Source organism: Phycodurus eques, chromosome 18 (genome assembly GCF_024500275.1).
Source record: "Phycodurus eques isolate BA_2022a chromosome 18, UOR_Pequ_1.1, whole genome shotgun sequence".
In the NCBI taxonomy this organism is placed as follows: Eukaryota; Metazoa; Chordata; class Actinopteri; order Syngnathiformes; family Syngnathidae; genus Phycodurus; species Phycodurus eques.
In genome coordinates this window covers 2,799,289-2,822,035 of record NC_084542.1, presented here as the reverse complement: position 1 = coordinate 2,822,035, position 22,747 = coordinate 2,799,289, and the positions used below count along the sequence as shown (strand labels likewise).

The 22,747-nt window shown below is 42.4% G+C and overlaps 1 protein-coding gene across 2 annotated transcripts in view; it reads left to right on the top strand.

Annotated features, from left to right (window-relative positions):
- The first annotated feature begins 8,286 nt into the window (after positions 1-8,286).
- The window catches only part of cnih3 (cornichon family AMPA receptor auxiliary protein 3), a 97,915-nt gene continuing 83,454 nt past the window's right edge, over positions 8,287-22,747 (top strand). Inside the window, exon 1 of one of the 2 annotated variants that reach the window (XM_061704537.1) lies at positions 8,287-8,398. In XM_061704537.1, the coding sequence (XP_061560521.1) occupies positions 8,321-8,398 (78 nt within the window). In that variant the 5' untranslated portion in view covers positions 8,287-8,320. The remainder of the gene's footprint in view (positions 8,399-22,747) is intronic. The other variant, XM_061704536.1, reaches the window with a different exon arrangement.

Here is a 22,747-nt window from a genome sequence, read left to right as displayed (position 1 = left end):
GGTCTCCTCCCAGTGGGACGTGCCCGGAACACCTCACCAGGGAGGCGTCTGGGAGGCATCCGAATCAGATGCCCCAGCCACCTCATCTGGCTCCTCTATATGTGAAGGAGCAACGGCTCTAATCTGAGATCCTCCCGGATGACCGAGCTTCTCACCCTGTCTCTAAGGGAGAGCCCGGACACCCTGCGGAGGAAACTCATTTCGGCCGCTTGTATCCAGGATCTCGTTCTTTCGGTCACGACTCACAGCTCGTGACCATAGGTGAGGGTAGGAACGTAGATCGACCGGTAAATCGAGAGCTTCGCCTTTCGGCTTAGCTCCTTCTTAACCACAACGGATTGATACAAAGTCCGCATCACTGCAGATGCTGCACCGATCCGCCTGTCGATCTCCCGTTCCATTCTTCCCTCACTTGTGAACAAGACCCCAAGATACTTGAACTCCTCCACTTGGTGCAGGATCTCATCCCCGACCTGGAGAAGGCACGCCACCCTTTTCCGACTGAGGACCATGGTGTCAGATTTGGAGGTGCTGATTCTCATCCCAGCCGCTTCACACTCGTTTGCGAACTGCTCCAATGAGAGTTGGAGGTCATGGCTTGATGAAGCCAACAGAACCACATCATCTGCAAAAAGCAGAGATGCAATATTGAGGCCTTCAAACCGGACCCCCTCTACGCCTCGGCTGCGCCTAGAAATTCTGTCCATAAAAGTTATGAACAGAATCGGTGACAAAGGGCAGCCTTGGCGGAGTCCAACCCTCACTGAAAACGAGTCCGACTTACTGCCGGATATGCGGACCAAACTCTGACTCCGGTCCTACAGTGAGCAAACAGCCCCCGCAGGCCAAAAAGGCCCGATAGGACTCCTTCTTCAGCTTGACGGCATCGCTCACGATTGGTGTCCACCAACGGGTTCCGGGATTGCCGCCACGACAGGCACCAACCACCTTACGGCCACAGCACCGGTCGGCCGCCTCAGCAATGGAGGCGCGGAACATGGTCCACTCGGACTCGATGTCCCCCGCCTCCCCCGAAACATGACCAAAGTTCTGTCGGAGGTGGGAGTTGAAACTCCTTTTCACAAGGGATTTCGCCAGTCATTCCCAGCAGACCCTCACAATAAGTTTGGGCCTGCCACGTCGGACAGGCATCTTCCCCCACCATCGGAGCCAACTCACCACCAGGTGGTGATCAGTTGACAGCTCCGCCCCTCTCTTCACCGGAGTGTCCAAGACATGTGGGCGCAAATCTGATGAGACGACCACAAAGTCGATCATCGAACTGCGACCTAGGGTGTCCTGGTGCCAAGTGCACATGTGTACACCCTTATGCTTGAACATGGTGTTCGTTATGGACAATCCGTGACGAGCACAGAAGTCCAATAACAGAACACCGCTCGGGTTCTGATCGGGGGGGCCGTTCCTCCCAATCACACCCTTCCAGGTCTCATGGTCATTCCCCACGTGAGCATTGAAGTCCCCCAGCAGAACGATGGAGTCCCCAGCGGGAGCGCTCTCCAGCACCCCGTCCAAGGACTCCAAAAAGGGTGGGTACTCTGAACTGGTGTTTGGTGCATAGGCACAAACAACAGTCTGGACCCGTCCCCCCACCCGAAGGCGGAGGGAGGCTACCCTCTCGTCCACCGGGGTGAACCCCAACGTACAGGCACCGAGCCGGGGGGCAATAAGTATACCCACACCTGCTCGGCGGCTCTCACCGTGGGCAACTCCAGAGTGGAAGAGTCCAACCCCTCTCGAGAAGACTGGTACCAGAGCACAAGCTGTGCATGGAGGCGAGTCCGACTATATCTAGTCGGAACTTCTCGACCTCACACACCAGCTCGGGCTCCTTCCCTGCCAGAGAGGTGACATTCCACGTCCCTAGAGCCAGCTTCTGAAGCCAGGGATCGGATCGCCAAGGTCCCCGCCTTCGGCCACCGCCCAGCTCGCACTTCACCCGACCCCTATGGAGTTTACTTGAGTATCATATCTTCCATGCTTTTAATTAAATTGTATACATTAATTATATTCTATATTAATTCTCACCACCTATGGGAGGGGCCATACCGGAGGGTGTGTTCCAACTACAGGGGGATCACACTGCTCAGCCTCCCTGGTAAGGTCTATTCAGGGGTGCTGGAGAGGAGGGTCCGTCGGGAAGTCGAATCTCAGATTCAGGAGGAGCAGTGTGGTTTTCTTCCTGGCCGTGGAACAGTGGACCAGCTCTACACCCTCGGCAAGGTCCTCGAGGGTGCATGGGAGTTCGCCCAACCAGTCTACATGTGTTTTGTGGACTTGGAGAAGGCGTTCGACCGTGTCCCTCGGGGAGTGCTGTGGAGGGTGCTTCGGGAGTATGGGGTACCGAACCCCCTGATACGGGCTGTTCAGTCCCTGTACGACCGGAGTCAGAGTTTGGTCCGCATATCCGGCAGTAAGTCGGACTCGTTCCCGGTGAGGGTTGGACTCCGCCAAGGCTGCCCTTTGTCGCCGATTCTGTTCATAACTTTTATGGACAGAATTTCTCTGCGCAGCCAAGGCGTAGAGGGGGTCTGGTTTGGTGGCCTCAGTATTGCATCTCTGCTTTTTGCTGATGATGTGGTTCTGTTGGCTTCATCAAGCCGTGAGCTCCAACTTTCACTGGAGCAGTTCGCAGCCGAGTGTGAAGCGGCTGGGATGAGAATCAGCACCTCCAAATCAGAGACCATGGTCCTCAGTCGGAAAAGGGTGGCATGCCCTCTCCAGGTCGGGGACGAGATCCTGCCCCAAGTGGAGGAGTTCAAGTATCTTGGGGTCTTGTTCACGAGTGTGGGAAGAATGGAACGGGAGATCGACAGGCGGATCGGTGCAGTGTCTGCAGTGATGCGGACTTTGTATCGGTCCATTGTGGTAAAGAAGGAGCTAAGCCGAAAGGTGAAGCTCTCAATTTACCGGTCGATCTTTGTTCCTACCCTCACCTATGGTCATGAGCTGTGGGTTGTGACCGAAAGAACGCGATCCCGGATACAAGCGGCCGAAATGAGTTTCCTCAGCAGGGTGTCCGGGCTCTCCCTTAGAGATGGGGTGAGAAGCTCGGTCATCCGGGAGGATCTCAGAGTAGAGCCGCTGCTCCTCTGCAATGAGAGGAGCCAGATGAGGTGACTGGGGCATCTGATTCGGATGCCTCCCGGACACCTCCCTGGTGAGGTGTTCCGGGCACGTCCCACCGGGAGGAGACCTCAGGGACGACCCAGGACACACTGGAGAGACTACGTCCTTCGGCTGGCCTGGGAATGCCTCGGGATCCCCCTGGAAGAGCTGGATGAAGTGGCTGGGGAGAGGGAAGTCTGGGCATCCCTGTTAAAGCTACTGCCCCCGCGACCCGACCCGGATAAGCGGTAGAAAATGGATGGATGGACATTAATTCTATTTAATCAATTTTGTATGTTTATGATTTTCTGAACCTTGACAGTTTAATTTGAATCCCATTAAAATTAAATTAAATGTGTTTCACCTGGTGGCACGGTGTCCGACTGGTTAGAGCGTCTGGCGCACAGTTCTGAGGACCGGGATTCAATTCAAACGCCTGTGTGGAGTTTGCATGTTCTCCCCGTGCCTGCGTGGGTTTTCTCCGGGCACTCCGGTTTCCTCCCACATCCCAAAAACATGCATGGTAGGTTCATTGAAGACTTTAAATTGCCCGTAGGTCTGAATGAGTGAGAATGGTTGTTTGTTTCTATGTGCCCTGCGATTGGCTGGCAAGCAGTTCAGAGTGTACTCCACCTCCTGCCCGATGATAGCTGGGATAGGCTCCAGCACTCCCGGGACCCTTGTGAGGATAAGCGGCTCAGAAAATTGATGGATGGATGGATGGTGTTTCACCTGGCCCTTCATGTTTTCTTTAAAGAATTGTAGCCATCTTCCAAATTTTACCTCGGGTAATCAAACATATGAGCAAAACTGTGTTTTCTCATTTATTAAATAAAAATAGGGCTGTGAATTTCAAAATAAGAGCAAGTAGAAAAAAGGAAAGTATTACATGTTCAAATAAACTGCTTAACTTCAGAATAATTATTTGAAAAAAAGGATAAAATTCAGATAATACTGCATGTTTTAATCATATGGGTAAAAGAAAAATCATGCATTGTAAAAATGCATTATACATAGGTAGAAGAGTTTTCCAGAATTTTGAGGTCAACTTTGGGGGTGCGCATTATACACGAAGAATTACGGTAACTTAAGTCATCATGAACGTCAAATAAAATAAAAAAATAACTATATAAAATATGAACGTGCAAATTCAGATGTTGCTGAACAATATCACTTCATCTAAAATATTCATAGGGTTGCGGGCGTGCTAGCGCCTATCTCAGCTGATTTCGGTCTAGAGGCGGGTTACACTCTGAACTGGTTGCCAGCCAATTGAAGGGCACATATAAACAACCATAACACCAATGGGCAATTTCGAGTCTTCAATTAACCATGTTTTTGGACTGTGGGAGGAGACCGGAGTACCCGGAGAAAACCCACGCAGGCACAGGGAGAAGATACAAACTCCACACTGCCACCCTTTATCTAAAATATAATAAATCACATATTTGTAAAATCACAAACAATGAATAAAATCTTTGTAAAATAACAAATTAAGGCAAATTCAGCTCGAAGAAATATAGACATTATTTTGTTTCCACTTGTTAAACAGCACAACAAGGAATTTACACCAAAATAAATTATTTTACAACTTTTTCCACCATTAATGTGACATAATTTACTGAATTGATTTTTATTTCTTTTTGTATCTTTTTGAGAGGGGAGGTGAAAATAAAGTGAAATAATAATGTTCAGGTCACTTATCAACGTAAAATTGAGCTACTGCTTGCTTGCTGCACAGCTAAAACAACCGCAACTTACCGCAAGTTGTCTTCTGAAGTGTGGGCTGATGAACTATCCAAGTCACAATTGAAGACTACACTGCATCACAAAGCTGTTTTATTTCGGCGTCTGTAATATAAACACAAATTGCTCATCAGATTTTTTTTCTCCCTAATATGAGTCACTTGGATTGGCCAGCGAAGGATTCGTGTGCAGTCATGATTGCCTTGTGCCGTTTGATTGGTGAACTGGATTCAAACGACACCTATGCGGAAGTAGAAGATCTGGTCGAAAAACTATCGATCCGATACCAATTAAATACAGGGCTCGTATCGCCGATACCGATACTTTTTTTTTTAACTGAAATGTCATGATCATTGAATAATTTTGTGATTTTGCCTTGAGTTAGTTGGTTATGATTATAGTAAAACACAGCGAAAAGACAATAAAAATACATTTTTATTAACTAACTACAACAATAGGAAAAAATGTAACAGTGTAAAAAAAATAATAAAATTATTGTACTACAACAATTGTTTCAGAAAAAAAGTCACTAGTGCGAAATAACAAACAAAAAAAGCAGCAATGTAACAAAAATATAAATATAACAATGTCAACATCACAACAAAAAATACCTTATATTATATTGATATTGTGTAATGGAATGGTATTGTGATATTGTCGATCCGATACCAATAATCACCTTGGTATTGATAGTATTGCTATTTAGATTGATACGCCCACCCCTAGCAAATAATTAATGAACAAATAAAGTACCTAGTGGCATGTAGATCACTATGATGGCGTAAAAGTAACGTTTCTTCTTAACATAAATACTCAAGTACAACTAAAAAGTATGATGCATTACAACTACTCTGACCAGTACAATTCGTCCAAAATTCCATTTGAGTAAATGTAATCAAGTAAATGTAGTGCGTTACTGCCCACCTCTGTTTTAAGCCATTTCAAATAGGAAACTGTATCTGATTTGCGAATTAACTGAGTTACAAGTCATGCAACGAATTTAAAATTGTGTCTTACAATTTACAAACATTGTACTTCAGGTCACCATGGATCATCGAGGACCCTATGGATGCTGGAAAAATAAAATCCTTTGACTATATTTAATTTGAACATGCACATTGGTTGCACGATTAAAATGTGTTAACACGCTCAATATTATTTGGACACAGCAGGTCAGGCTGGGGGAGGCCACCTCATCCACACGCAGCATCAGCACTGGGGCGCCCCAAGGTTGGGTCCTCTCTCCGCTGCTCTTCTCTCTCTACACGAACGACTGCACCTCAGCGAACCCGACTGTCAAACTCCTGAAGTTTGCAGATGACACCACTGTCATCGGCCTCATCAAGGACGGTGACGAGTCTGCATATCGACAGGAAGCGGAGCGGCTGGAGCTGTGGTGTGGCCGACACAACCTGGAGCTGAACACGCTCAAGACTGTAGAGATGATCGTGGACTTCAGGAGGCATCCTTCGCCACAGCTGCCCCTCACGTTTTCCAGCTGCCTTGTGTCAACCGTCGAGACCTTCAAGTTCCTGGGAATTACAATCTCTCAAAACCTGAAGTGGGCGACCAACATCGACTCCGTCCTCAAAAAGGCCCAGCAGATGATGTACTTCCTGCGGCTTCTGAGAAAGCACGGCCTGCCACCGGAGCTGCTGAGACAGTTCTACACAGTGGTCATCGAATCAGTCCTGTGTTCTTCCATCACAGTCTGGTTTGGTGCTGCTACAAAAAAGGACAAACTCCGACTGCAACGGACAATCAAAACTGCTGACAGGATTGTCGGTACCCCCCTACCCACCATTAAGGACTTGCACGCTGCCAGAACTAAGACAAGGGCGTGCAAAATCCTCTCGGACCGTCTGCACCCCGGTCACCAGCTCTTCCAGCTCCTTCCCTCAGGTAGGCGCTACCGATCAACGCAAACTAGAACTAGTAGACATTCCAACAGCTTCTTCCCTCTTGCGATCAACTTCTTAAACACCTAACCTATAATTCCATTACAACAAGCTGGAAATTTTTTGACTTGAGTTCGTTGTCACATTTCTGTGGGGCCAATTATGTATTACTCGTGCACTCACTGTAGTTGTCTCGCCATGCTGCACTATTTGCATATACTGGCCACTCATGCCAGAGTAGCATCTGCTCCATTTGCACACTGATTGAGGAGTATCTGTAACATTTGAACAACCAACATTGTCCCAGATGATCGCACTACTCGTCACTTTAAACCGCATACACTCCTTGAAGTCTCAGCGCCCTTTGCACAATGGTCATTGCACCGGACTATTGCAATAGTATTCATTCGAACTGATCTAAGTGCTGGAGGACTCTGCATCTTTTTGCACAATTGTTTTTTGTTAATGTCTTGATGTCCCCAAAGTGTTCTGTAAATTGACTGTCTGTTGTACTAGAGCGGCTCCAACTACCGGAGACAAATTCCTTGTGTGTTTTGGACATACTTGGCAAATAAAGATGATTCTGATTCTGATTCTGATTACTTTCAATGAAAAGAGGGGAGAATAACGTCAGTTTACCACATTTTCATCAAGTGCAACCGAAAATTAAGGTACATTATTATTTTTTGTTATTTGTTTTAGTGTAGATGGAAAATACATGTTATATACAATAATAGCCAGTAGAGGGTGCCAGTCGCCAGAAATATATTTTGTATAGCTTGGTTACAGTATGTTGGACACCAGCAGAGACACTCTTATTTTAGTTAGTCTTTTTCATCATCGCGATCAAATTTACAAAATCATTAGGCAACTCATTCCGTCCCGTCATCCTAAATGTGTCATGTTCTTCTTTCCCTTGATAATCGTCGATGTTGGCAAATTGATATGCTCATCGTTTTGTCGAATATTAATTGGAAAATCAATCACAAGCAAACGTTCAAGATAAAAAAAAAGCGTTTCCAAAAGGTAACACACACACACACACACAATAATACTAATAATAATATAGAGTGAAATGAAGTATTTTTGCGCGTGCACACGCCCTGGGTGCTCTTGTCAATCCACCTGTTCGCGATCTTGCGTATGATGTGCTCTCAAACGCTTTTTTTTTTTGTATATCTCCCAACAACCTTCCTCTGGAGACACGAGCCTTGCAGCCAAGACGGTGAACACCGCTGTGGGCTGATCTCGAACCAGTTTGGAATTCTGAGTCGCAACATCACTGCGTGGGGAGACGCAGTGGACGCGCCGCTGTGAGCTTTTTCTTTCATTGTTATTATTATTATTCCCCCCTCCCTCCATGTTATTTATTTTTCTGCATTTTATTCCTTGACATGGGCGAAGTCGTGGTACCGGTACCACCTCGCCTTCTCGTGGCAGCGTGACAACTTTATTGTTCACCACAGCCCTTTTTTTTTTTTTTTTTTTTTTTTTTTTAATGGGATCGTCCTTTTTTTCTGGGGAATTACCCGTCGTTTTCCTTCCCAATTATGTTCACTTTTGCTGCCTTCTGCTATATGCTGTCTCTGGTCCTCTGCGTGTCTCTCATCTTCTTCGCAATATGGCATGTAAGTACTTTAGATGTGGTTCATTTTTAGATTTAATGTTCTCTTCCACTGCAGCCTATCAACACACTTCCATTCATGTAAGATGCACTTAATATCCGTGGGACATATACAATGTACGGAGTAATTTGTTTTTAATACAGTGACTGGTGCACACCTGTATCAGCTGTCATTGTCGCATGTTTATTCCTATTGTCATAATTTGACCCCTAATTGTGTTTCATGCAATCGGGCTTCGGCTTCATGCAGGTTGCAACACGGCGCCGCATCTTAAATCAATAGATCAGCAATCTTCCGCGATCTATTCGGGAGTCCTGCGGCCGCACGCACGCGCACGCACGCACGCACGCACAGATACACCATGCAGTGTAGAAATGATTGACTGCATCACGACATCTTGAATAATATAATGAATGGCAGGTGGTCCACACCTCCATCATGATCGACATTTTGTAAATACACACCGATCAGATATTCTATACTGTTCCATGAATTGTAAACAATAAGCAGAACTGAATGGCCGCAGCCAGTAAAAATACAGCCTACACTGTATTAATACATGTATATGGGTCATTTTAATATCATTGGATCAATAACGGTAAACGCACTTGTTAGAAAAATAAAATAAAAATAATAATAAGGATGGAAGATTTAAAATTGTAGGCATTCATAATAAAGGCACACTTATTGGCTAACTGTAAAGGCAGACAGCTTCATAAAAATCGCGTGAGTTGCACAATTTACATGTGTTGCCTTTCGAACTCTGCGGATACAAGTGCAGAATGATCCCTATTACTCATTAAACCAACTAACCGTGTGTCTTTAAACAGTTGTAATAATGGTACAGACATGCAATAGTTCTGACACCTTCTCAAATTCATACATATCTCACAAATAACAATTTATTTTGCTGTCTGCTATTGTGTGAATGCAAAATGACTGCCTCATCCTGGCACTTCAGCTCACAGATCCCTCGAGTGTATTGCAACAATATGATGAGGCTCTTTCCAGTAGCATGGGCGGTAAAGACAGTTGAGTGACAAAGACGGACCATTTGTAAAAATAAAAAAAATAAAAAAAATTGTAAAAAAAAAAAAAAAGCAAAAAAAAAGGAACTCTGAAGACACTAAGATGCATTTGCATATCAAGCAATAGGAGAAAAATCCTATAAATGCAAAATTGTAATTAGCAGCTTCCGAAAACATGTTACAAATACTAAAGACTTTGAAAAACATTTGAATATTTTTTTTTTTTCTATTATCAATGTCTGAATGATAACATGGCGGCGCAGTGCACGACTGGTTAGTACATCTGCCTCACAATTCTGAGGCCCCCGTCAGTGTGGAATTTGCATGTTCTCCCCGTGCCTGGGTGGGTTTTCTCCGGGCGCTCCGGTTTCCTCCCACATCCCAAAAACAAGCATGCTAGGTTGATTGAAGACTCTAAATTGCCCATAGGTGTGATTGTATGTGCAAATGGTTTTTCTGTTTGTTAATATGTGCCCTGCGAGGCAACACGGTAGTCGACTGGTTAGAGCGTCAGCCTCACAGTTCTGAGGACCCGGGTTCAATCCCGGTTCCTCAGAACTTATTATTATTACATATCTGGTAATAGTATTATACAGTATATTGTCTGACATTATGTTATTCATACAATCAAGAAAAACTATATTTTTAACTTGTGTATTTATTTCTGTTAATAAAATCAACACTGTCAATAAAACAACTGTTAACAAAGAAGGTGAAGGGAAGCTGCGGAGGATATAAAAAGTCTACACACCCCTGTTCAAATGGCAGGTTTTTGGTATATTAAAAAATGAGACAAAGGCAAGATAAATCATTAGTTAATCTCTAACCTGTACAACTCAATTGAAGAACAAAAAATAGAGAGGGGAAGTAAAAATAAACAATTGAGATAACGTGGTTGCACAAGTGCACACACCCTCGTATAAATTTGCTTAGAATTAAGCAATCACATTCAAACTGATGATAAATGGGGGTCAGCACACACCCTGTGACTATTTAACATGTCTCTGATTAACCCCAAATAAAGTTAGGGGTTAGCATAGAGTTTGTACAATTCTAACATGGACTTAAATTAATGCAGCTCAAATATCAAAACAATTTGAGTGGAATTGAAGACAGAAAGTTTGCATGTGTTTGTGTGTGTGGGCAACAGAGGAACTTGCAGTGCTTTTTAAAATACATTCTAGAATGTCTTTGCGACATTTCTGCTTGTAAAAATCCCACAATAAACAAATGCAACCCAGCAAACAACATTATTACTCTGTCTTGAATAACAATATGCTGTCCAGTCTGATTGTAACTTTAAGCATATGTTTATACTGGCAGCCTTGGACCAATGATGAAAATGCCAGTGTGAACACCAAGAGATCCAGGACTAAACGTGTGATTCTAAACACACCATGTGCTTTGGTCCAGATAAATATAACACAGCCTAAAATGTGATTTTAATTAACTCTGCGATTCTCACACAGTTACACTTGTGTTCTAAGGAACTACATAAGTACATCTGAATAATGAGATTAATTTCCAAAGTGACATTGTAATGTGTACATAAATTAACTGAGGTCAGTGGGGGGAAAGGTTGAATATACAATATTTGCATGCACAAGGACTATTTCACAAGTTATTTGTTTTTTTTAACATATTTTTTCTGTAGTTCAAATCAAATCCCTGCTGATATGCACTACTTGCACTCACAGCATGGTTGCAGAATGGAGCTAACTTACAAAAACACAGTAAATATTGTCAAATCAGCGATATAACTATGATGATGATGATGTTAATATTGTTATATGGAGTGACCACTCGCAACTTTACTTCCTACTAAGAAACAGACATGGATGGAATCATTTTCATATTGTGTTCCATATGACAATAAAGGTGCCCATTAGAAGGCAATTACAGAATCAATCGCACTAAATAATGCCAAAGACATGCCGGTGCCCAAAAAAATTTTTGATTTATCGACATGCTGGAAACTTTTGATGTGAGCTGTGTGTTTCCAAGCCGCAAATTATTTGCTGAGGTTGCTTTCCCTCACTTGTACAACTCTAAATGAGAATAGACTGTGAGAGAGCTGGAGGGGTTGTGGTGTTTCTCTTCAAAAACAGACTAATATGGATTAGCCAAGCCGTGCAATTTGATAACTCATTTGATTATGTTAAATTGTTGAACATTTAGAATGTTCATTTATTAAGGATAGTCTTTCCATACAGTATGTTTTGACAAAATATTTTTTTTCCCCAAATGGGAACAATTTAACTTATTTTCAAGAGTAACAATTTGTCACATTTTCTGTAAAAAAAAAAAAAAAAAAGTATTAAATGTTATTTGCTTATTCTACAAGTAAATGGGAAAACCCCATTAAGATCATGAACATTTTTTTGTGGAAAAAAAACAAAAACAGACTAAGGCCATATTCCCCACCCCTGGCATGCACAATATTACACTATTGATTTTTAATGTATTTTATCAAAAGTATGTCAGTCATTTTCATTGTTGGTTGTTTTTTAATTGTTAAAAAAAAGTTACGTGCATTACATTCTAATTGGGGGCACATCACCTCTAAAGTTACGATCCCATATCGCTGCTGTTTCATAAATAAGGGACAGAAAGCAGACCATTCCCACCAGAGTATTATTTTGTTTACAACTGCACATATTTGTCACAATGAGGGTTCTTTGAGGGCAAGGCAAAACATGGAGGACCCAAGTGCAGGGAAGCAAAGCAGGAGTCTCCAGAAATGTCTTCATTTCCAAAAAACAAAAGAAAACGAGGATCTTGGAAAACTCTAAATACAACAATCCAAATGCAAAGTAACAAAAGAAAACAAGACATGACTAGTGATATAACAACTTCGACATGTGACACTGACATACTAAAATGACAATGAAGTGACAAGAACCAAAAGAAACCAGGGGACTAAATACAAACAGACGGACGAGACAAGGAAGAACACCTGGACAAGACATGACCGGCTGGAGGGAGCTGATTGGTCGACACAAGGTAGAAGGGTTGACGAGAACAGGTGGACACAATAACTAAATGAGCACACAAGACAAGAAAAAAATGGAACACAGGAACAGATGAAGCAAAACCAAACAATCCAAACCAAATCACAGACCATGACAATATTATCTGGAAGGTACAACAATGATCCATCCACATTGTGAGGGGCTTGATTTTGTGTTCTGCTTAAGACAGCAGAAAGAGTGGTGATGCCTTCTCCACAGATTCCCACTCACACTGACATATAGCAGCATAATAAGATTAGGCTCTGCACTGAGAGGAAACATAATTAGGTAGCGGCTGTGTGTTGGGAATATGATGGCGGGCTGTGGAAGCATGCTGCAGTCACGCTGTGCACATTTAAACTAGACACCTGCCAAAAACTGGGAATGTTGGCTTCTGTCAAGCCTGTTTGGCAGACAGAATCGGTGACAAAGGGCAGCCTTGGTGGAGTCCAACCCTCACCGGAAACGAGTCCGATTTACTGCCAGATATGCGGACCAAACTCTGACTCCAGTCGTACAGGGACCGAAGAGCCCGTGCTGCAGTGATACGGATCAGGGGGTTCGGTACCCCATACTCCCGAAGCACCCCCCACAGGACCCCCCGAGGGACACGGTCGAATGCCTTTTCCAAGTCCACAAAACACATGTAGACTGGTTGGGAGAACTCCCATGCACCCTCGATGACCCTGCCGAGGGTGTAGAGCTGGTCCACTGTTCCACAGCCAGGACGAAAACCACACTGCTCCTCCTGAATCTGAGATTCGACTTCCCGACGGACCCTCCTCTCCAGCACCCCTGAATAGACCTTACCAGGAAGGCTGAGCAGTGTGATCCCCCTGTAGTTGGAACACACCCTCCGGTGTGGTCCCTCCCATAGGTGGTGAGCCCATGGGAATAGAATTAATGTATACAATTTAATTAAAAGCATGGAAGATATGATACTCAAGTAAACTCCATAGGGGTCGGGTGCAGTGTGAGCTGGGCGGTGGCCGAAGGCGATCCGATCCCCGGCTACAGAAGCTGGCTCTAGGGACGTGGGAGTTGAAACTCCTCCTGACAGGGGATTCCGCCAGACGTTCCCAGCAGATCCTCACAATACGTTTGGGCCTGCCACGTCGGACCGGCATCTTCCCCCACCATCGGAGCTAACTTAAGTCTGATGACACGACCACAAAGTCGATCATCGAACTGCGACCTAGGAGTCTTAGGAACCTTAAGCTTTAATGCCTGCAGTAAATTTCTTAAAATGTGTGTGCATTGAAAAACATTCAAACCAAGCCATAAATAATACCAACACAGACATTAAGTAATGAAAATAGCCCACAGATAAAACTGCATTGGAAGTAAAATGAATCGGGAACTTTTAGGTCACTGAAAATAAGATGAGTCTGCCGTGACTGTTATTTTCACACACACGTTGGACCTTTTGGCCTACTTTCAAACGCATTTTTACGAAAGGCAAGAGCATGCATAATTAAATTACTCAAAAATAAGAATGTGAATAATATTGTTAAACCCTAGAATTGTTGGGTTCTTACAGTGATTTTTACATTCACTTTTTAAATCATGTAAGTCAATGAGAGAGGGTACATGGTCTAACAAATTAAATTCATTAAAAAATAATAATAATTAAAAATAATTTTCATTACTGTGAGAGGAAATTAATCATATGGGGTAAACAGGCAAAGTCATTGTTGTGTAATTGCAAACACAAAATTGGGAGACAGGAGAAAGTCTTTAGAAAATCTGTTCATGTTAAATCTCCAGAGTAGCTTTGCAGGAATGCTTTCAGGGAATTAATAAAAGTAATTTTTTTAAGTGGTTCTGACACCATTTGAAAAAAAATAAAATAAATGGTTTTATATTTTTGTATATATAATGAAGGCGGCACGGTGGGTGATTGGTTAGCACATCTGCCTCACAGTTCTGAGGGTAGGGGGTTCAAATCCTTGCCGCACCTGTGTGGACTTTGCATATTCTCCCCGTGCCTGCATGGGTTTTCTCCAGGTACTCTGGTTTCCTCCCACATCCCAAAAACATGCATGGTAGGTTAATTGAAGACTCTAAATTAGCTGTTGGTATTAACGTGAGTGCTAATGGTTGTTTATATGTGCCTTGCGATTGGCTGGCAACCGGTTCAGGGTGTACAACCCCTCTCGCCCACAGATAGCTGGGATAGGCTCCTTCATACCAGCAACTCCAGTGAGGATAAACGGTGTAGAAAATGGATGGATGGCTGGATAATGATCAATTTATATAAAGGAGATGTAATGTGCAATGTTAAAGATACAATTAAATTTTGCATAATGTACATATTTAGGGAACAAATCTCTTCAGGTGTTTTTGGCCCAACGTCTGTGAAAAATTGACCATGCATTTTCAAGTCTTACTATTTGGGAGAGCAATTGTATTGATCAATGATGTTTGACAGGGTCCGGGGTGAGCTTTGCGTGTGTGCATGCGTTCGTGTGTGGTGTTCTAAGAGAGAAAATGACGAAATACAGATTGGTAAGTAAATCCAATTGGATCAGTCAGTAGTGGCTGGTCAATTGAGGATGCTAGAGCGCCGCCCCACCCCTGATGAGTCACCTTTAAAAGGACAAAAGTTAAATAATGATAATGAAATATTATAATAAAAAAATGTGAGAGCAGTTTATCATGGAAGTAAGGAACTCCCCTTTAATAGGCAGAAAACTTAAACACAACAGTGTGTCGTGGCCATCTGCCTTGACTGGTTGGATTAAGACAGACAGCAAGATAGACAATGTGGATCACAATAGTTTCATTAACAGTAGTAATGCTAGGGGCGATAAGGAATTGTGATGTATTGAATTATTGATCCCCATGGGGGAATTTGAACTGTTCCGGCAGTATTGGGTAAAGCAGCACATAGCAGATTGTTAAAAAAATACAATACAAGATGCAGTCATTGAAATAATCTGTCTGTTCATTGTACAAGAAACAAGACCAGTCGACCACAGGGGAGCTCACAGAGCTCAATTATGAAGCCGTTGTAATTAACATACAAGGTGAACTGCAACCTCCCTTGAGCTCCACTGCTCAACGCTTCACTAGGCCATCTCCGGTTAAGTAATTCTCTTCCCGTGTACCAGGAATCTCTAATGTCCTCCATGTGTCATTAAAGCTGAAAGTGTGCCAAACGATCCTCTGGCACCGTCTGTGAGATGGGAAAGTCGTCTGGTGCAGACATGATATAGAGACTGTCTAGCCAGTGTTACGCTGGGCACAAAGGGAAAATGACATTCTCTCTCAGCAATAGGCCACAACTTATTGGGTCCCTATTTCCATGGTAAAGCACAATCAATCAGATGATGAATGTGTGCAGCCGCAACATCACACCTACTGTAGCTGGGAGGGAAACATCTGCAAAGTAGTGGCAGCTGGGGACATTGTACTGGGGTTCCAAATTCTCTCATACCGTGTGAAATCCTTCCTCCTCAACCACGGAAAAGTGCTATTGGTCAAGTGCCATAAATCCATTGATTTTGTTATTTAAAGCCTGGCATTTGAGATGGCTGGAATGCGCATGTTGCTGGCCCAACTCCAAGTTTGGCTGTACTCTGCGGAATATTCGAAGTTATCCTCCACAAAATGTGCCGACACACCACAATTCTGGTTCTGAAATAAAATTTGTCCAAAAATAAATTGAAGTCATTTATTCCTCAACTCCTCTGAGGTTGGCGGGTGATGCAAAGTACAAGTTTTAGCTTTCCATAAGACGTCGGTGCGTTGTCAGCCATTTTCCAAAGTTGAGTTGAGTGGGTGGGTACCAAACAAGAATATAGCGTAACTTGGTCACACAATGACGCCTGCAACTGATTGCCTCACTTTCCTGCCTTTGGCCTTTCCTTGGCTATTGCATACAATCAACACACTTCATGGATTTCAAACTTAAAGCAGGTCACAGACCAATTTCAATCTGATTCTCCATGGATCAGTGGTACTCCAATAGGTGGCTTCTGGGTCGCATATTGTGGACCTATCGAAGCTCAGATGAGATCGGAGGTTCTCAGAGTAATAGTATGGCCATAAGCCACTCTTCACGTCACAGAGCACAGTCCGTAGTCAGCCAGTCCATTCATTGTGGATGTGAGGTGCTTGCAATGTGGTAAGTGGAAAAGATTTGCATGTTGGTTGGGTTATCACATGCTAATGATACCGCAAAGTCATTCATTGTCAGGGATAATCTTTTCTTTCATCTTTATAATTTGGGTGCCTTGAGCATTTATTACATGAGTCTTCATTTGTATATTTATTATTCGAGCAGTCCAGTTCACATGGCTTGTGTATGGGCAGTGACGTCACGGTGGCTCCAGTAGCAATGGGTGTGTCAGAAGCATATCTTATAACATTATAAGTATCGTTTGGCTGTGTGCGTCAATGACAAAGTGAGCAGTGACACAAGTATACTTTAAATGTCTTGTTGGCATTAGCCATTACTTGTTGCACCAGAATGCATTATTACAGTATTTTATGTGATATTAATAAGTGAAAGTTACCGTGTATTGTTCGCTAAATCAGCTACTTCCGCTACTTCTGCTACCGGAATTTGTTTGCTTTGTCTTTCAGAACAAGAGCGTAATACAGGAAGTGTTATGTTAACTGTGTAAATGTTAACTTAACAGAGTTCTTGATGGATACGGTATCATTTGTGTACTCATTTGATTGTTATCATTGATCCTACATATGTTTGGGCTTACTTACCAATCTGTATAAGGTTATTCTTTTTCCCATTCTTAGAAAACCACACACAAACACACACACACACACACACACACTCTTCCCAGTAACACTGTGTATGATCTATCAGATTAGAGTAAATTTGCAGTGATATTATTCATGACTTGTTTGCAGATCATAGTCCACATTTTCCCTTAGCTGAGAAAATAACACAATTGCTGAATAATAATTCATGTTGATTTTACAGCCGTGCTGCCAACCCCCCTCCCCATCCATCCGTCCATCCATCCATGCATCCATCCATCCAACCATCCATCCATTTTTGATACTGCATAGCCTCACTCGGGTTGCCTATCCTAACTGACTTTGGGTGAGAGGCAGGGTACACCCCTGTACTGGTTGGTGAATATAAATGAAGGATAGGTTTGTGTACAACAAGCCATCTGTAATTGTTATTATTTTTTATGGTCCCTTTAATTTGCTGGGAATGTTTTAAGCTCTGTCCTTGTAGATTCCAAGTGGGATATGCCCTAATTCCCAGTTTTCTTGATTGCATCAGCAGATTTGTCTTGCTCAGAAAGAACAATCTTCAGTAGGGAGGATGAAGATCAGTGAGACATTGGAACATAGCAGACTAGATCAAATATGGCATTCAGGGAGCACTAACACATTTGACTGTACCACATCCTGAGATAAAACAGGTGGAAAACATTTTGATTTAAGACTTTCAAGATTGTAACAGTAGTCTGAAAAGTGTGTTTCAAGAGTTCGCATGAATAGAAAACACCTTTTCTATTCTACCACAATATGTAAAATCAGAGTCTGCTGTAGTGTAAAATAGTGAGGTGGTTGAGTGGGTTTTATAGCCGACATACATTCACGTCTTACTTTTGTGATAAAACTATGGAAGGCCATTGCCTAAGAGTAAAAGAAGTGCTCCTTTTATAAACATCTATTGTTTGCATCTGGGCGGCAAGGTGGACGACTGGTTGGAGCATCAGCCTCACAGTTCTGAGGACCAGGGTTCAATCCCCGGCCCCGCCTGTGTGGAGTTTGCATGTTCTCCCCGTGCCTGCGTGGTTTTTCTCCGGGCACTCCGGTTTCCTCCCACATCCCAAAAACATGCATTAATTGGAGACTCTAAATTGCCCGTAGGTGTGAATGTGAGTGCGAATGGTTGTTTGTTTGTATGTGCCCTGCGATTGGCTGGCAACCAGTTCAGGGTGTACCTGAACTGGGATAGGCTCCAGCACGCCCGCAACCCTAGTGAGGAGAAGCGGCTCAGAAAATGGATGGATGGATGTTTGCATCTCACCAAAGTCATCAAATGCAAAGCTGCTGCCCAGCACCTCCAACAGGAAGACACACTCACACCTTTTTGAACACCTAGAGATTTTGACGAGAACAGGGTATTGGTCAATTTAACCAAGGTGCTGTAAGACTAATCATTCACACTTAAAAACCATAACACTCAACCGACTGCTGCTGTGTTTGTGGTGTTCCCATGATGATGCAAACCCTGTTTTGCTATTCAAGAAGTAGAGCCACATGTGTATTTGAGGTTTTAAGAGGCACAAGGCAGGAGTGTCCATCTTGGATGAAATGCTGAGGAAGAGATTTATTTTTATCATGAACAAAAAACAACAACAAAAAACAACAACAACACTATAACAGATAGGTGTACACTAAAATATTAATTTTATTAAATTTTTATAGTTAGGAAGAAATGGAAAGGGCTTCACAAGTTGTAAATACTGTAGCTGCTTTTTTCAGTCAAAAGGTTTAAAAGACAACCACAAAAGCAGTGGTGCAACAATCCCGACAGCACTGTTGAAGTCACAAGTGATTTTCAAATTTTGACAGGACACCTTTTGGGTGTTCCAAAAAGTGAATGGCTGGTCACCCTAATGTAGGCATTAGACAGACATGAAAAGAGAGTACTTAAGTGTTCCTGGTATTTGGTGTCCTTCCACCTTTTTCATATTAAAATGCCACTGGGAAGAAGGGTCGATATTTTTTTGCCAAGACTGGCAGAATTCTATTTATGTTGTTTTCGCCATTAGTTTGGGTTATCATCCATCCATTTCCCATACCACCTGTCCTCATTAGGGTCACGGGTGAGCTGGAGCCCATCCTCGGTGGATTTGGGTGAGAGGCGGAGTACATTCTCGACTGGTTACCAGCCAACCGCAGGGCATAGTTTGCATTACAGGTGTCTTAAAACAAGAAGAAAACAAATATCAAAGGATAAGGGTATTACCATACAGATTGTTCAGAATTTTGCAGGAAGCCAATTGTAAATTGCAGTAGTAGGTGTTGATGACCGTTTCAGTGGGTGATTGCAGTGACAGGAGCTCATCAATTATGGAAGTTTAACAGTTCTTATAAGATTTGGCCAAGAAGCTGACCTATGTATTATTGGCATACAAAATATATCATGTCCCTTGACCAAATGACCCAAGGTGAACACATAAGAAAACAGGTCTGTGCCAAAGACAGAACCATGTGAGAAACTTCACACAAATGGGACACTAATCAGGACATGTAAGAAGCACATAGGCAAATAAAGATCTACTAGTTAAGTGGAACTAGTTTAAAGACCTAAAGGAGCAGCAGGAGAAGTTTAAAAAACTTAAAGGAGAAAAGTTACAATTAAAGGTGGTTTGTCATTGTCATGGGATCTTTTTAAATAAAGTACTGTTTCTCTGATCTTGAATGCCTTTAACATATGTAATACAGAAATGGCTGCAATAGCCGAGTCAAGCTACAGAAGACCGGCACTGAGAACAACACACGAGAATAGATAAAGGAAATAAACTAGCAGAACCTTTAAAATAACCTTTTGGAATGATGGATAAGCAAAGGAAGAAAGGCCATTTAGACGACAAAGATTTCTTACTGTGGCATATCTGGATTCATTGATGGATGAGTGGAGCAGAATTGAAGGTCAAACTTTTTGGGAAGGAAAAAATTAGGTAAGAAAGACAGCAATGAGGGAAGTTCTACGGTTGAACGCAATCCATTCTGGGACATTGGTTAACCTCTGATTTGTTCAGATGTTTTTCTCAACATAAAAAGATGGAAATACAAAGAATCCTTTCTCACATTATCTTCAACAGACATCCTTTTTATCTCTTAAGTGCAAAGTTAACATTATGACTGGCAAGAGATCTTGCTTTATCGTGCTGACTGCACGATATCATGGACAAGAAAATCACATTACTACGGTTTGAGAGACATGGTAAATGTAATTGTCAATTTATGTTAGTTGTCCAGCTAGTGCACTAGATAAATCGTCTGCTTACTAATTTCTAATTAATTAATTTCTATTTATTGGTGTACATTTGTGTGACTTTATGGTTTTCAACAGTCTATACACTCTGGTGCTGACTTGGGTTCTGCAGAACGTTATTGAAACCTTTTGAGCACTAAATCGTATCAGTGTACTTCGAGGTGAAAATGTGTAACACACACAAAATATGAACAGGTGGCAGGTCTGTTACCCATCTGACTATGAGTGCCAGCGTTCGACATTAACGGTGACCCGATGGCCAGTGTGCAGTGTACCTACCCACCTACCTATAGACGCTGGCCTGACCGGGCCTGTTTTTTTTTGTACTGTAGATAAGTGATATTCCTCCCACTTGGCAGCTGCTGAAAGTAAATAAAAAGTTACTTTTTTCTAACTTCGTTACTTTTTAAATCAATTAATCAGTAAAGTAACTAAATTATTTTTAAGCTCAAGTAATCAGTAAAGTAACTAAGTTACTTTTTCAAGGTAACTGTGGCAACACTGGTTATCTCTGTGGTGTAAATAACCAAAAATGTTTTCACATGAAATGCTCAGCAATGCTTAAAAGGTTTGGGGTCCGTTGCCTTCATTAAAAAAAGTATTTTGTGGGTTGTTGGAATGTCAGTGCTCAGTAAATATTTTCATCCAACCATCCATTTTCTGAGCCGCTTATCCTCACAAGGGTCATGGGAGTGCTGGAGCCTATCCCAGCTATCATCGGGCAGGAAGCGGGGAACACCCTGAACTGGTTGCCAGCCCATCGCAGGGCGCATAGAAACAAACAACCATTCTCACTCACATTCATACCTATGGGCAATTTAGAGTCTTCAATTAACCTACCATGCCTGTTTTTGGGATGTGGGAGGAAAGGAGTGCCCGGAGAAAACCCACACAAGTACGGGGAGAACATGCAAAATCCACACAGGCGGGGCCAGGGATTGAACCCCGGTCCTCTGAACTGTGAGGCAAACACTCTAACCAGTTCACACCGTGCTGCCTAAATATTTTCATCCATCCATTTTCTGAGCCGCTTATCCTGACAAGGGTCGCGGGAGTGCAGGAGTCTATTAAATATTTTCATATTTTTTTAATTCATTTATTATTTGAAGCATTCATATTTGTGCAATTGCAATGCCTTTATTTTAGTGAGGTTAGCACATATGTCATATGTAGCCATGAATGCAATTGTACTATGTTATTAAAAGTGGCTTAACTAATATAGTATAAAGACACTAAATATGAAAAGAAAAAAAACACACCAAAACTCAACATATTATACTGTAAATATACAAGGCCAGTACTGGTTCTGACAGGGCCACCACAACTTGCCTCATGGTGGCCCATAGAACTGCCACTCAATAAGGGTTAATGTCGGACTCTGAATGCCTTCCTGAACAGAGCTTCTTGTTATATTTTCCTTTTCTGACATTAAATTTTTTAAATATATAGTTGAGGCTGGTCCTTTTGAAATAAGTAAAGCAAAAAGCTCCCCAAAAAGCAAAACACACTGCCGCAGTTAATCTTATGATGCTCGGCTAATCAAGGGTTGAGGAAGAGCAGTCCACTGACATCTGGTGTACACGATGAAAGTGGGGAACATTTTAAGAAACCGTTTGGTCAGATTCTAAACTGGACAACCACAGGAGTGTTCCATTGTAAAATAAATTATATATTCATATTTTAATGCGGGAAGTTTTTTTTTTTGCTGGGGAAGCCCTAGTATGGAAAACAGATTGAGGGCAATGAAAGATGAAGAACAACATAATTGAAAGGGCAGAACATTTGCGCAGTCCAGCGACAGAAAACAAAGTTGCGGTTTGTGCACTCAGTCTGCACTGTCTTCATCTGGATTATTTATGTCTTAATATCATTAATGAAATAAAGATGAAGTTCAATTAATTTCTCTCATAATGTCGTAGTTGCATTTTTTTCCTTTACTACATTCACTATGACTAGCAGGGACTCTATTGCCGTCTATCTGTCCGTCCGTCCGTCTATCTATCTATCTATCTATCTATCTATCTATCTATCTATCTATCTATCTATCTATCTATCTATCTATCTATCTATCTGATTTCGTGAGCCAAGTCAAAAACACGTTGGTTGTTTATTGGATCAAAAAATAAATAAAAAAATAAATAAAACAAATACATTTTTAATATTAATAAGCTTTTCCTCAACACGGCGTTGAACATATTTTTGAGGTTTGAAAAATCCCCCATATGTTGTATTATGCACTTAATGCAGTATACAGGATTGATGAATCCATGGCTAGGGTTGGATTTACAGTACAAGGTTGAAGAGACAGAATTCTGATTTT